At 53.9% G+C, this 15,908-nt stretch overlaps 1 protein-coding gene across 4 annotated transcripts; it reads right to left on the bottom strand.

Moving 5' to 3' along the window:
* Positions 1–2,552: 2,552 nt before the first annotated feature.
* Positions 2,553–15,120, bottom strand: SDSL (serine dehydratase like). Of its 4 annotated transcripts, XM_043557680.1 has the most exons (9): positions 15,012–15,120; positions 12,486–12,702; positions 11,325–11,507; positions 11,054–11,093; positions 10,226–10,365; positions 7,960–8,048; positions 7,021–7,248; positions 3,947–4,071; positions 2,553–2,888 (listed from the first exon to the last, which is right to left on the bottom strand). In XM_043557680.1, the coding sequence occupies exons 3-9, from the start codon at positions 11,496–11,498 to the stop codon at positions 2,695–2,697; spliced, it is 990 nt and encodes a 329-aa protein (XP_043413615.1). In that variant the 5' UTR covers positions 11,499–11,507; positions 12,486–12,702; positions 15,012–15,120; the 3' UTR covers positions 2,553–2,694. The 4 variants fall into 4 exon arrangements, with proteins under 4 accessions (XP_043413615.1, XP_043413614.1, XP_043413612.1 ...); XM_043557679.1 differs by lacking the exon at positions 12,486–12,702 and having other exon boundaries at positions 15,012–15,111; XM_043557677.1 differs by having other exon boundaries at positions 11,325–12,702; positions 15,012–15,090.
* Positions 15,121–15,908: the final 788 nt, after the last annotated feature.

The raw sequence follows: 15,908 nt of genomic DNA, 5'->3' as shown, positions 1-15,908 counted from the left end.
GTTCCAAGCCCCTGTGTCACCCCGGATTAAGGCTGGAACAAAGGACCGGATGGAGGGGAGGCATCGGGAAGCAGGGTGCCTGAGTCAGGCCGGCCAGGAGGCAGAGGAAGCCTCAGCTACTAGAATACACGGGGGGCCAAAAGGGCCCTGTGCCCCGCGCGGGGGCCCCGGTGGCGGCGGGGAGGCTGCGTGTACCCAGGGCAGGTACGTGCACCTGGCGGCGGCCCCGTTTGCTGCGCTCTCTGCACAGCCCTGGACAAACAAAACACAGAGAAGCTCCCGCTGCCAGGACCCTCCTCCAGGCTCCCCGTCTCCCCCCCGCAGCGGTCTGCGAGGACACAGACAGATGGTGAGAGTCCCCGTGTCCGGTGCCCGTCCTGCTACACCCCCTCCCTGCGCCTCCGCCCTGCCCTTGGCATTCCTGGGGTGTCAACCAGGAAGGGCTAAAGTAAGGTCACTGCCGGGTGTTATCTGAGCGGGGCCACGGGCCCCTCGGCGTCTTATCTCTGGCTCGCCAGGACCGGTAGGGGAGCAAACAGCAGCTGACAAGTCTCCCAGGGGTGCAGCCGCGGCCCAGGCCTGACTGGGAGATAGGGCACCTGGGACTGAGGTGCACCCTGCCCCTTGCCTGGACCAGCACGGGGCGGGGGGAGAGCATCGCTGGCTGAAGCAATCCCGTGGGGCTTCTGGGAGGAGGTGCCCTGCCGATGTGCTTTGAAAGCACGTAGGATTTAGAAGCACGGAGAAGCGTGAGAGCAGGAGCAGTCACACACACGCGCCTCGGGGGTTTACGCAGCGGGGTTCTGGTCAGGCTGTGTGGCCTGGAGGAAGCGCTCAACTTCTCTGTGCCTCAGTTTCCTCGTTCGCAAACATGAAGGTAATGGTATCCACCACGTGGGTGATTGCGGGATTCAATGACTGCTAAGGCCCATTTGCACACAGTAAGTACTCAGGACACGAATAAACTCTGGCCCCCCGCGCACCCTCGTTGCTGGGGAGCACGCTCAGGAGGTAGTAAGAACCAACATTGATTGAAATAGGCCAGGCCCATAGCAAGAATCCGCAAACCACCCATTTTGCAGATTAGGACACTGAGGCTCTGAAGCCGGGCAGTGCTTGCTCAATGAGGAGGAACAGGGCCGGGCTCGGTTCTGGCTGAATCCACAGCCGGGGCTCTCCGCGCCCCCTCTGTTCCGGGGAGCTCACACCGTAGGGTTCCCAGGAAACACCACACGGCCCAGTGGCTTCTGGAGGGGCAACTCTGGCCATCGAGGCCAACGTCAGGGTCAAAGAGAGAATGGGACACAGGCAGAGGGAGGTCACGGCAGGTCTCAGATTCCCTTGCGGGAAGGAGGAGGTTCCTGGAAGGGGGAAGCGCTTGGGCAAAGGAAAAGAGGCGGGAAGCCAGCACACTGGTGCAGGCTTTGAAGCCCAGAGAAGGGAGGGCACTTGCCCAAGCAGACACAGCCCTCCTGAGGCAGCCGGGGGGACTCCGTGGGAGGGGAGCCAGGGGCTGTTGCCAGCTGGACCCCACACCCTCGGAGCCTTGTTTCCAGCAGGGTCGTGAGGGTGGGATAGGGCTTCCCGATGCCAAGACCTCATGGGCTCCGGCCATCTGTGGGACCTCAGCACCCCTAGCTGGGGTGAAGGCCCCTGAGGGGCAGAGCCCAGGGAGGCTGGAGGGGCGGGTCCCGGCCTTCCCAGCCCAGAGCCAGGCTTCCCCATCAGAGACGCTTTGCTGCCCCCTGGTGGCTCCAAAAGATTCTAATTTCCCTTCCTAAGGGATGCTTCCCACAGGTCAGATCAGCACCCACCCTCCTTGTGACCCGCAGCTGTATCCAAACCAACCTGGAGGTCCTCCCTCCTTCCCCAATGTCCCGCCACCATCGACCTGCACACAAAGGTGTCATATTGAAAATCACAGGGTTTGAGCCTGGCTGGGCCGCACTCCAGCTATGACCTTGAGTGGGTTCGGTCACCTTCCTGTGCCTCAGTTTCCCCATCTTTAGAACGGGGGTGATAATAATGGTTTCTGCTTCATAAGGACCTTTGTGAACATTAAAGAAGCAAATGCATAGAGAGCACTTGGTAAAGGGACGTCTGGGTGGCTCAGTCAGTTGAGCGTCCGCCTTCAGCTCAGGTCATGGTCTCACAATCCGTGGGTTCGAGCCCCGCGTCGGGCTCTGTGCTGACAGCTCAGGGCCTGGAGCCTGCTTCGGATTCTGGGTCTCCCTCTCTCTCTCTGCCTCTCACTCACTCACACTCTGTCTCTGTCCCTCAAAAATGAATAAAGGTTAAAACTTTTTGTTTTTAACAAAAAGCACTCGGTAAAGACTGGTGATACTGTCCTTGCCTACCCAGGCCTGAGGTCCCCCTCCTCCCGAGCGGGTCCCCCAGGGAGGAAAGCCCTGAGGGGGTTCTGCATGACGGGATTCCCTTAGAGACCCAAGTTTTGCATCCTTGCTATTATCGCCCACGCCATGTGATGTAGAAAGAGGCGCCTCACCGCAGAGCCAGCCTCGAGGAGAGACTGGACTAGCTGGAATTACAAATTCAACTAAGAAAGGGTTTATTGGCCAGGGCTGCGGGGAGTCACAGGGAGCAGGAGGGCTTCCTGTAGGAGGCGGCTGCACCATCCATGAGCCCAGAGGCCCCTCGGCCACCTGCGGGTGTGTCCGTCCGGAGGAGGGGCCCTCAGCTCTGACCCAGCTGGGCTTTCAGGGCCTGCAGCCCTTGACTGTTGATGTTGTTGCCTCCACACACAATGACCACGACCGAGGCCAGGGAGGGGCTCAGGCGGCCCTCAGCCTGGAGCCTCCCCAGGAGGCCTGAGTAGATGACAGCCAGAGCTGCCCCGCAGGCAGGCTCCACCAACATGCGCTCGTCGTCTGCCCGGAGGAGGGGACGGGGGTGGATGAGAAGAGAGAAAGGGAGGAGGAACCAGTCAGTGCTCAGGAGGCTCTGGGCACTGCAAATCCATGAAGCCAGCCAGCCAGCCATCTCGCAATCCATCATTTGGCTGACCCCATCTCCATCCATCAATCTGACCGTCTATCCATCCATCCATCCACCTTTCATCTATCTATCCATCCATCCATCCCTCTATCCATCATGGAACTGTCTGTCTGTCCATCCATCAGCGTATCCATCAGTCAACGGATCCATCTATCTATCCATCCATTCATCCATCATCCCCTCTCCATCACGGGACTGTCTGTCTGTCCATCCATTAGTGTATCTATCAATCAATGTACCCATCCATCCATCCATCCGTCCATCTATCCATCCATGCATTCATCCATCCATCCCCCTATCCATCATTGGACTGTCTGTCCATCCGTCAATGTGTCCATTAATCAACGTGTCCATCCATCCATCTATCCACCCACCCACCCATCCATCCATTATCTACCTTTCCACTCACTCATACATTCACCCATTCATTCAACAAATATTTATTGAGTGCCCACTCTCTGCCAGGCCCTATGCTAGGAAGGCTCTGGGGACACAACAGTACACAGGACACAGCAGGCCCCACCCTCACGGGGGCTACATCTAGTGCTGTGGATGAATAAGGACCAGGCAGGTATGAACAGACAAACTGATGCCTGGGACGTCTCTAACCCCTGCAGGATGTGCGTGGGAGACCGGAGGAGGCTGCCCGGAGCAGGTGCCATGATGACTGAGTAGCCCTGAGTCACACGAAATCAACAGGGGCCAGGGATGGACGGCCGGAAGGAAGAAGGTACACATGGAAGCCTGGAGGCTAGAGACGGCCCGGCACATGCCTCTTCCGTGCACTCAACGTGCAGTTATTTGGTAAGCACCGCACGCCCAACCCCGTGGCAGGCACTGAGGATACAGACAAGAGGGAACACGCTACCTCTAGGGGCCCAGGGACCTCATGAGTCTCCGAGCCTGGGGAGGGAGGGCAAGGCTCACTCACCCAGGAACTTCTGCACAGCACTCACGGCCTGGGCATCGTCCAGTACCTCAGAGAAGATCTCCAGCTCCTTCGTGCACTCCAGGGCCCTCCTGGCCACAGTCTTGGCACCCAGGCTCTTGGCCACACTGCAGGAGGGGGCAGGCAGGACAGGGAGCGCAGGGGTGTGGGGAAGAGCTGGTGAATCCTCGGACCTCCGCCTTTGCGGACCCAGCCCTCCAAGCCCCAGGGCCCCCTCCCATCCAGCCATGAGCCGCGGCTCAGCCCTGTAAGAGGCTAGCACAGCACTGGCCCAGAGGACGTGCTCAACAATCGGGTGTCCCACGAATGGCAGACAAATGCACCTCACTCCCTCCCACTCGATAACCATGAGTGTGCCCTTCCTTTGCACGGACCCCAGAAACCCAAGCATAGAAATGGGTTGGTTTTTTTTTTGCATCTTATTCATTAATAACTATTTATCACGTCTGCACGATAACTAATACTTGCTGAGTGTCTGCAGGGTGATAGATGCATTTTCTCTTTCAATTCTCATGATCACCCCTTGAGTTAGAAATTTATGAAATCTTGGGGCACCTGGGTGGCTCGGTCGGTTAAGCGTCCGACTTCGGCTCAGGTCATGATCTCACAGTGCGTGAATTCGAGCCCCACGTCGGGCTCTGTGCTGCCAGCTCGGAGCCTGGAGCCCGCTTCGGATTACGTGTCTCCCTCTCTCTCTGCCCCTTCCCCTCTTGCACTCAGTCTCTCGCTCGCAAAAATAAATAAACATTAAAAAAATTTTTTTTTAAAGAAAGAAATTTATGAATTCCCTTTTACAGAGAGGAAATTGAGGCTCAGGGGGAATAAGTAACTGATTCCAGGACACACAGTGAGTCAGTAGCAGAACATGGATTCAAATCCAGGCAGTCTGGCTCCAAGGTCCTTGCTTCTTATCTCTGTGCTTGGGATCACCTACCTGCTGGCACTTTCCGGAGCTGGGCAGTTTGCCTCAGGCCCAGGAGAGACTTTGCCAAGTCCATCACAGCTGGGTCTGCGTCCCGAGGGGCCCAGAGCATAGACTCGGGAGCCAGGCTGCCTGGTTTGAAACCTTGGCTCTGAGCTAGCAGTGTGACCTTGGGAAAGTCACTTCACCTCTCTGAGCCTCAGTATCCTCAATCCGAAAAATGCAGATAATCATGAGATTGTCCTGGGGACGGACTTCGAACATTTCAAGGGCCTAGAAGAGAGCCTGGCATTTCACTAAATGTGAGTTCTACAGAAGGCTTAGCAGTGGTTATTATCATCGCCATTGCCAAGAATAAGGCCAACAGCAACAAGAGAGAAATGGTCTCATAACTACAAAGACCCACTAGTGGTTGCCAGAGGGGAGGGGGCTGGGGGGATGGGCGAAATAGGCGAAGAAGAGGAAGAGGTACAAACTTCCAGTTACGAAATTAACAAGCCAAGGGGATGAAAAGGACAGCATGGGGAACCGAGTCAACGCTATGGTAATAGCTTTGTGTGGTGACAGATAGCGACAACACTCATGGCGGCCAGCGCAGCGTGATGTATAGGCTTCCCGGGTCGCTATGAGGTACACCGGAAATGAATAGAGTATTATAGGTCAACTATATACTGGGTGGCAACTGCCTGGCTGAGCCACGGAGGATTTCATCAATGCAAGAAGGGCTGGTATTTCAGGTGGAAAGGACAAGAAAGGCTCAGAGATTAGAGGCACAAATAATTTCCAGGAAAAAAGCAGTACAGAGATGGTGGAGGGTGGGTGGGGCCAGAAAGGAGGAGAGACGGTAACCAGAAAGACAAGAAGGAGACTCATATATCAGGATAGAATTCTCCTTTTTTTTTTAATTTAATTTAATTTTTTCAATTTTTCTAATGTTTATTTATTCTTGAGAGAGAGATCACAAGCCAGGGAGGGACAGAGGGAAAGGGAGACACAGAATCTGAAGTGGGCTTCAGGCTCTGAGCCGTCAGTCAACACAGAGCCCAATGCAGGACTCGAACTCATGAACTGCGAGATCCTGACCTGAGCTGAAGTCGGACATTTAACTGACTGACCCACCCAGGCATTCCTAATTTATTTTTTTAAATATTTTTAATGTTTATTTATTTTTGAGAGAAAGAGAGAGAGAGAAGCAGGCTCCATGCTGTGCCAGCAGCTCAGATCCTGAAGTGAGGCTCGAACTCACGGACCATGAGATCATGACCTGAGCCAAAGTCAGATGTTTAACTGACCGAGCCACGTAGGTGCCCCCAGATAGAGTTCTTGAGGTAAGGACTGAGTTGTTTCTCTAACTGGCCACCCAGAACCTTACACAATAGGTGCTTAATACAGATGACTTAGGGGGCGCCTGGGTGGCTCAGTCAGTTAAGTGTCTGACTCTTGATCCCAGCTCAGGTCATGATCTCACAGTTCATGAATTCAAGCCCTGCATCGGGCTCTATGCTGAGGTGCAGAGCCTGTTTGGGATTCTCTCTCTCTCCTTCTCTCTGACCTTCCCCAGCTTGTGCTCGCTCTCGCTCTCTCTCTCTCTTCCTCTCAAAATAAATAAATTTTATATATAAATAAATTATATATATACATATATATGTACAAATACATATACATATACAAATTCACTCATTCATTTCACAAACATTTGTTGAGCACCTACTGTATATGCCAGGCACATTTTACTTGTGTGTAACTATGCATGCACAAGGGGAAAACAAAGACTGGGAAAATGTAGCCCATTGTTCATCTTTGGATGGTGGGATTGAAGGTGCCGTTTTGTTTTCTGTTGCTTATTGCTTGCCTACATTTTCTAACTTACCTGCAACACACTTAAACTTCCTTTTTAATGGTACATACCAATGAAACTTGTTTTATTAATTCATGAAACTTAAATAAATCATATCCTTCATCTCCTTGTTTGGCATCACCTTCTAAGTGAGATCCACATTTCCATGGTCGGGGTCCCCAGGTGAAGTAGAACCTCTTGTGTACACCCTGCCTCCACTGGTTGGGACTGAGAAGCCCAGTGACACTAACACCCCCATCCTCCAGCCCCCCACAAATGCCCCCAGCCCACACCTACCTGGTGATGTCTGGCAGTGTGACTAGCTTGCCTGCCTTGATGGCTGCATTGAAACAGTGTGCCCCTTGGGTCTCTGCTGTGATGATGGGCACATGCTGCCAGCCCACCTCTATGAGGCCAGCTGCCACCCCAGCTAGGAGCCCTCCACCGCCTACTGCCAGCACGAGGGCCCCCGGTGGGGTCCCCAGTGCTGCCTTCAGCTCTCGCACCAGGCTGGCATGGCCTTCCCTGGGGGAAGGAGGAAGCAGGTTGAGCAAGGTCTCCCCACATATACACAAACTCTCCTCCATTCCCAAAGGCTCACATATACACAAACTCTCCTCATCACCACCCCAATCCCCACCTGCATCAAGGGGAGAGGAGACCCAGGAACACTTAGTTCACTCAGCTTTCATTCATTCAATTTATTCATTCACTCATTCTTTCCAGGCACGTTCTCAGACACTGTCCCGTTTAATCCCCTCCACAACCTTGGAAATGGGTAGTTAGTGTGTGCTTAAGAGGAGACCAGCATGTCACTTGGAACCAGCTGACTCAAGTTCTGGGCCTGGGACCCAATGTCTTGGCCACGTACTAGCTGTGTGATCTCAGGCAAGTTTCTTGACCCCTCTGTGCCTGTGAAATGGGCATAAAACACTCACCTCTAGGGCTTTGGGGAGGATCAAATGATTAAATGCATCCCAAAGTGCACGCCATAAACAGGATTTGTTATTAACATTTCCATTTTATACATGTGGAAACTGAGGCATGGGGTGGTGAGATACTTTGCCGAGTCCCACAACTTGCAAGTGACAGAAACAGGGCCTGAACCCCAGTGTGCGTGGCTTCCAAGCATCGTCTCCTTTCTAGGCCTCAGTTTTCCCTTCTGTACATTGGGAGGACACCAACACAACGAGGGTCTGGGCTCTAAGCTCTATGAGGGAGGGACAGCAACCTTACCAGATCAGGGGGTGGTCAAACGGAGGGACGTTCACCCAACCATCCCTCTTGGCCAACTCTTGTGCCTTCAGGCTGGCCTCGTCCCAGACCTAAAGACAAATCGAGGGTCTCAGAAGGCCCAGGCATCAGACCACTCGGAGGCTGGAGCAGAGCCTGAGGTCTCCTGGATGGCCCCAGTCCCGTGTCAGGGGACGCAGAGAAAGCAAAGAAATGGTCTCTGTCCGCAAGGAATTTCTAATCTAACCGAAGAGACGGGCCTCATTCTCTTGAGTTATTGAAACAAAAATGAGATTCAAAACCATGTGGCCCTTGACTCACCTGGAGCAGCTGCCTCCTCACAGGCTTCCTGCCTCCTGTCCGTTGCCCGAGTAAGGGTCCCATCGTGTCCCTCCCCTGCTCAAAATCCTGTCATGGCTCCCCATGGCCCTCAGATGAAAACCTGTGCCAGCCTGACCCTCAAGCCACCCTGCTGCTGAGGCGGCCATCCCCACCCCCACTCTTGGGCCTCACCTGTCATCCCCCCCCGCCCGGGGAATGGAATGCACCATGCTCATCCCCATCCATGCCTTTCCCTCACTCCTTCTTCTGCCCACGACCCCCTTTCTCCAATGGGAGGACTTGTATTTCCCTCTCAAGACCCAACCCAGGGGACCCTTCTTGGGGAGACTTTCCTGGGTCATCTCCCCAAATCTGAGGCACAGCCTGGTGGTAGTTTGAACCATTGCCCAGTTCCTTCCCTCCATTACATTCACACATCATGCTTTTGCCAGGTGACCACTGTTCTTCCCACTAGAGAGGGCAGAGGACATTCTTCACCACCAATTGATGTAGGTCCCAGTGTGGAACTTGCTCTGGCCAATGCCATGTGACAGAAGCAACAGCACAACAGTTCTGAGCCACGGCCTTGAGAGGCACTCTGCTCTCACTCTTCCTGACATTCACCTTGAGAAGAACAAGTCCCAGGTGGCCACTGGTCAAGACGGATGAGGGGCACACGTGCAGACCTTAATCCTGTCTGCAGCCTGAAGCAGAGCCACCCTGGCCCACCCACAGGCCCATGAGCAAGACAGATCATGTTTCTCATAAGCCCCTGATATGTGGGGGCTGTTTGTTACACAGCATTATCTAGCAGCAGTCACCGATTAAAACGATACACCTTCTCTGTTCTTCCTCAGGGCCCTGTGCTTCCCATCAGAACACTTACCACATTCTCTTGTCACCATCTGCTTATCTGTGTGTCTCCCCAACATCGGGGAGTTTTGCAAGAGTAGAGACCATGGCTTACTATCTCTATATCGCTGGCTCTAACATACTACAGGCACATAGTAGAAGTTCAATGAATATTGGATGGATGGATGGATGGATGGGAGGGAGGGAGGGAGGGAGAGGGGAAGGAAGGAAGGAAGGAAGGAAGGAAGGAAGGAAGGAGTAGAAAGGAGGGAGAAAGGAAGGGACAAAGGGAGGGAAGGTGATGAGGTATGGATGGATAAATGGATGGATAGATGGATGGATGGATGGATGGATGGATGGATGGATAAATGGATGGATGGATGGATGGATGGATGGATGGATGGATGGATGGGATGGAGGGAAAGAGGGTAATGGATGGGAGGATGGTTGAACGGATGAATAAATAGAAGAAAGAAGGAAGAAAGGAAGGAAGGAAACTGGACACTGAATATTTGGACACTAGGTCTCAGGTACCATGGTATGGTTTTTAGTTTTAATTTTGATGCTTTAAAAAATTCTCTTTTCCAAGGATGCTTTTTTTCCTTCTTTCCAGGAAGGCAGAAGGATTACACAGTTGCATCTCTATCTCTTCAGTAACGAGATAAGCCAGCGATATCCTTGACGGTGGGCCCCTTTCTCACTGGGGTGGTCTCAGAATGAGAAATGATGCCACCGTCATCTTTCTCTACGCTTTTTGTCTCATCAAATGCCAACAATTTTCAGACGAATAAGGCCAAGTGTTAGTGAGGATGTGAGGACACGGGCACACTCCTGGCCCATTAGCTTCCTGTTTCTCCTGGGCCCACGCAGGGCAAGTAGAGGTAGTAGAGGCGGGAAAGTGCTAGCCTTCAATATACATCATGCCTCGCTCCTGCCCCTCGTCTCAGCCATCCTAAGAGAAGGCTGGGCTCCAGGCATAGTTCATTTTAAAAATGTGTGTGGATGGGGGGGGGGGGGGATACCGTCTCTTAGGGGTGAGTGGAGGGTAAAGGGGAACAGCCCACTCCATCCGGCTTCCACTTCCTGGGGTCCTTACCTTTCCAGCCAGCTGGACTTCAGCCCCCTCCCCCTGCAGCCTCCTCACCACGTGCGGGGAGGTGCCCTCAGGGAGCACAATGGTGGCAGGGATGCCCAGCTTCCGAGCGGCATAAGCAGCAGCAAAGCCTGCGTTGCCCCCTGTGGAAGAATTGGAAGGGTGGTCAGCGTGGTTTTAGCCCGTTAACACACTCTCCCCCCTCCCCCCTACTTCCCTTTGTGAGCCACTCCTTCCCCACGCTCATATGCCCCACCTTCTGTCCTCTTTCTGGTCCCAGAGGTGGATATGTGACCTAGAATGAGTCAATCAGAGAACTCAGTCCCCTAACCTGTGACTGTTTCAGGGATGAGAACATGACCCAAGACGGGTGCAAAAGACCAATTCATGGATTGAGGAGAACCAGCCAGAAGGGGTGCTCCCTTTTCACTAGGGCTGATAGGATGACAGGAGGCAAGCCTGGGACTCCTGATGGCCATCTTGCTGCTCTGAGGTCTGCGTGAGATTAAAGCTAGTACAGAGGAAAGACAAGCCAAGAGAAGGAGAAATAGAAAGGGGAGCTCCTGGATCCAGCTGTACCTGAAAGCCACTAATCCCAAGAATTTTCCATTCTTGGAACCTGTAGCTTACGCCTGTATAAATTGGGTTTTGGTCACTTCTGCCATAAGTCCTGAATGACGGGAAGAGGGCAGGCAGAGGACAGTGGCCACCTGACCATGACCTTGATGAGGCGGGACCTTCGGGAGGAGGCTGATCCCCGGACATCTACTGCTGCTGCTCCAGCTCTTCCTCCCCCACACCCAGAGCTGAGGACCCAGCCCTGAGGGTCACCTGAGGAGCACACCAAGTGTCTGCATCCCCTCTTGACCGCCTGGGAAGAGAAGGAATGAGCTTAGGGGCTGACCCAGGCAGATGTCACAGAGCCTGTGCGGGATGGACTCAGACCGTCCCCAGCCCTCTCCTCACCCCTCGTCCTGCCCCTCCCATCTGTACAAGTCTGCTTCTCCCCTCCTGCCCTTGCCCCCCATCCAGCCGGCATCCATCCCCCGCCTCCTCCTCCTTCCCCTCCGCCTTCACTTCTCCTCTCCTGCCAACACCTCACCTCCTGGCAGAAATGCCCAATGCCCCGGATCTTGAAGGAGCCGGCCGGCTGCACGTTCTCACACTTGAGGAAGACGGTTGTGCCTGCCACCTGGGATAGTGCCCAGCTCTCCAGCAGAGGAGTGACCACATGGAAATGCCCACCCTGAGCACAGTCTGCCAGGGGGCTCTCCATTCCAGCAGCCTGCAGAAGAACGCGACGGTCATAGCCCAGGCTGCTCCAGCAGGAGACCCCTTAACCAGGACAGAGGAGGGGAAGAGGGAGAAGAGCCTCGGCTAGGCCCCTCAGCCCTATCTGGCTGCCGAGCTGTGACACTCCAGGCAACTAGCTGCTCAGTGTCCCCATCTGGACCACCAGGTTTCACTCTGTAACGGGCATTGCCCACAGTGCTGGGGATATAGAACGTGGCCAGCACCTGGGGATGAATGAACCAGAGTAGAATTCATTCATTCATTCACTCATCATTTATTCATTCAAGCAGGCTGCAAAAAAAAAAAACCCTTTTCTTGAGCACCTACTATGTGCCAGGCAGTTCCAGGTTTGGCGACCCAGGAATGCCCAAGTCAGAAGCAGCCCCTGCTTGGCCAGAGCTCACATTCTAGCTGCGGAGACAGGATCGCAAAACGTCAAACAGGGGTGACAGGGGCAGGAGGCAGTATTTTAAATTTTTTAAAATCTATTTATTTTTGAGAGAGAGAGAGAGAGAGAGAGAGACAGAATGTGAGCAGGGGAGGGGCAGAGAGAGAGGAGAAACCGAGAATCCCAAGCAGGCCCCCCACTGCCAGCGGTGGCCAGACGTGGGGCTTGAATCCATGAACCATGAGATCGTAGCCGGAGCGGAAATCAAGAGTCGGAGGCTTATCCAACTGAGCTACCCAGGCACCCCTATTTATCATTATTATTACATTTCCCTCCTGTATTATTTCATCTGCAAATACTTCAGCACACATCTCTGAAAATGAAGAACTCTTTTCCAACAAGGTAGCCACATGGTTTCATAACTGTATACGTCTGGGCAAACTCACTGAATTCTAACTCAAAGTGGGCTCATTTTATTTTATGGAAATTACACCTCAAGGATGCTAAGGTTTTTTTTTAATCGTCAAATACCATTATCACTTCTAAAAATATTATTAATCATCTCTTATTATCATCAAATACCTGGTGATTGTTCACCTTTCCATCCCTCTCATTAAGCTGGATAAATGGCTGGTTTTGCTGTCAGTGATTTGGGGTTTCTAACAGTTTGAAGCAGGATGCAGATCGGATCTGCGCGTGTGCGTTGGTTGAGAGGTCTTTGAATTCTCTTTCGATCTGCAGGTTCTCCAACGGGGATGTTGGAGATGAGGGACAACAGGGAGCCCAGGGAAAAGCATTCCTGCAGAGGGGACAGAGGTGGAAACCCCTTGAGAGAGAAATGAACTTGGGGAGATTCCAGTGCAGGGATAAGGGGGTTGGGCGCAGGAGGCGAGCAAGGAGGGCTGGGCAGGGACTTCTGGAAGGGCCTACCAGACCACGGGGAGGAACTGGAATGTTCTTCTAATTCTGCTTGCAGTGGGAAGCCATCGGGAGGTTTTAAGCAAAGGCCCCGTTAGTGCAAAAGCGACCCCTCTTTTCCAGTGGGGGCAGAAAAGCATTGGGCCAACCCCTGCAGTTCCGCTATTGGCCAGTAGGAGGAGCGCTGCAGCTTTGCCCACCCTCCACCGCCCCGGGGGTTCTTGTCCACCCTTACTTAGTCACATTGCGCCCCTGCCCCACCAGAGTTCCGGGCTCCTGCCCCTGGAGTTGACCTGGGGCCCTTGTTGGGATGGCCCTGGGATTCCCTGGTTAGAGCAGAGTCTGAGGCACCTGCACCCAGTTCCATCAGGGGCACTTCTCAAATTGGGCATGGCATTGACGAAGACGGCCCCGTGGGTCACCCAAGCTCAGCATCCCTCAGCCTGGGCCTCACCTTGGCCCTGGGCTCTGGGCTGAATCAGAGACCAAAGTTAGAAACCAGCTCTGTCTTCCTAGCTGTGTGACTCCAACAAGTGTCTCAACTTCTCTGTGCCGTATTCTCTTTTGTAACATGAGACTAATAACAGTCCCCAGACTCGCAGGGCATGGTGTGCATTCACAGTAATAATAGCCCCCCTTCGTTGAGTCCCCAGTATATGCCAGACATCAGAGGAGTCCTCTAGAGGCATTACCTCACTGGGGCCTTCTCACAAGGCGGGCGTGCTTACCCTCACTCTAGCATGTCTGTAGGGCACCCACAAGGTGCAGGCCCTGACCTAGGAACTGGGGAGACCACGGTGAGCAGGACAGACATCTACTCTTGGAGCTGATGGGGGAGATCGGCGATCAACAAATAACTGTATAGACAAACAAAATAATCAGAAATGGTGAAAGTCGCTAGGAGGAAGACACACACCTAGGGAGTCTGAAAGAGAAGAAAACAGGGACCTACTTTGATAGAAGGGTCAGGAAAGGGCTTCTGCAGGAAGTGGCCATTAACACTGGGACCTGAGAAATGAGAATGAACCCACCACACAGAAACTGGGAGAAGAGCTTGCGATTCACAGAGTCACTGTGAGGATGAAGTGAAGCCATGTGGTGAAGGCATCAACTCCATGCCTGACATCTAATAATAGCTAATAGCAAGTTGTGCGGGACCCGCTGCCAGCCAGGCACCGTGCCGGGAACCTTATATGCCATCTTATATAATCATCGCAACAACCCCGAGATAGGTTCACCCACTAGCTCCGTTGTACAGACAACGAGACTGAGGCCCAGAGAGGTTAGGTTATCTACCCAAAGTCACACAGCTGGAAATGGCAAGGCCAGGCTTCAGACTCAGGCAGCGCACTTGGGCATCTGTGTTCTTAACACCGTGCCATGCTTTCTCTATTAGATGGCGACGATGGGGATGGTTAGGGTTGTGAGCGTTTCATACTAATCGCCAGTTGTCCTTAGGCGCCAAATGCTCCTGGCTCAGTTCCCGGGCCCGCCTAGTGCTGTCAGTTACACTATCGGCCCACCGAAGGACGGCAGGCATCAGTCAAATGGACAAGCCTCAAACCGTCAACAGCCTTATCAGGCCCAGATGCCCATAAGGACGCAGGCCTCCCAGACTGAGGTCTGGGGCCAAGGTGAGAGCTTGGCCTAGGGACGCATGGCTCTGACCAAATGTGGCAACCACTGGGGCTGAGGTGGGAGCCCCGGGCCCTCTCGGCTGTGGGGCAATGCAGTGGGAAGCCCGGGGCTTGGGTTCAGGTCCCAGCAAGCACGACTTTGGCCACGTCCCTCTTCCTCACTGGGCCTCACCTGCCGCATCTATGAATTAGGGTAAGAGTCATCTGCTGTTTCTGCCTCCTTTGTCCCTCAGGCTTTCCCAGAGGCCACCTGGGTGGCATAGCCAAATCCCTGGGACCAGTGCCGGGAAGCTTTGCCTGGCAGGAAGCCCCTCTGGCAAGAAGGGCCTGCTCCCCGGCCATCAGAGTCCCCGGCACCCCGCCTTCTTTTCCAAGGCAGTCCAGACCACAGAGCACCCCGAGTTAAATGAGCGTTCCTGGGAAGGTTTCGCACCCGTACCCTCTCACTTTGTGTCCACTCATCATGGACTTTGCTCCAGAACCTTCCAGACTATCCTACGCGCACATGCACACACAGCCCCAGGGGCAGCATTCGGGCCCCAGGCCCCATTACCTTCCAGCCGAACAGTCCTCAGACCCGGCTTGGCTCCAGTCTGTGGCCCAGCGGCCAGCCCAGCCGGAGCACCAGCTCTGCCCAGTTTCCTGCAACTTCCTGTAGCCTTGGCCCCTCCTCCCCCGTTAAAGGGATACCTCCCCGCCGGAGGAAGAAAGGGGACAAGATTCAACCTTCACTGCCCCGCTGTGCGCTGTCCAGGGTCCCATTGGACAGATGAAGAAATTGAGGCTCAGAGAGGGAGACTCTCTTGGCCAAGGCCACCCAGCTAGGCTCTCCTTGGCCAAGGACCAGCTCTCCTGTGACACCGACATCTCCGAATCCTCTTACCCAGGGTCCAGTGTCTGCTCTGTGTGCCAAGCCACCATCCCTGGGCCACTGTCAGGTCGGCTTAGGTCAAAGGACAAAGAGACAATTGTTATCTGTCACACGAGAAGGCATAATTTTTTTCTGAAGCCCCTCCTCACCTCTAATATTTCACACCCAATACAGGCACCCAAATAATTACTATGGTTCAAATGAATGACTCTGACCATTGATTCAGTCAACAAATATGTACTGAACGCCTACTATGTGTCGAGCGCTGGGACTTTAGCCTCAAAGGACACAGCAAGTCCCCTGCCCTCATGAAGCCCCAAGGGGCCACCAGAGAGCAGTTACCATCGGTGTCTATCAGATGCTATCAGGCAGAGGTGGGGGAGGGCTGTGGACGCCCAGAGCAGGTATCTCACCTGGTCCCGGGGGGGCTGGGAAATTTCTTGAAGGACGGCAGGTTTGGGGCTGGAGATGTGGGCAGGAACCACAGTCTGCAGGATGCCTATGCCACTCCAGAATCTGGAACTTACCCAGGGGTACTGGGGACCCATAGAAGACTATAGGCAGAGGAATAACACGAGC

Source organism: Prionailurus bengalensis, chromosome D3 (assembly GCF_016509475.1).
Source record: "Prionailurus bengalensis isolate Pbe53 chromosome D3, Fcat_Pben_1.1_paternal_pri, whole genome shotgun sequence".
NCBI classification, from domain to species: domain Eukaryota; kingdom Metazoa; phylum Chordata; class Mammalia; order Carnivora; family Felidae; genus Prionailurus; species Prionailurus bengalensis.
This window is presented reverse-complemented; position numbering and strand designations above follow the sequence as displayed.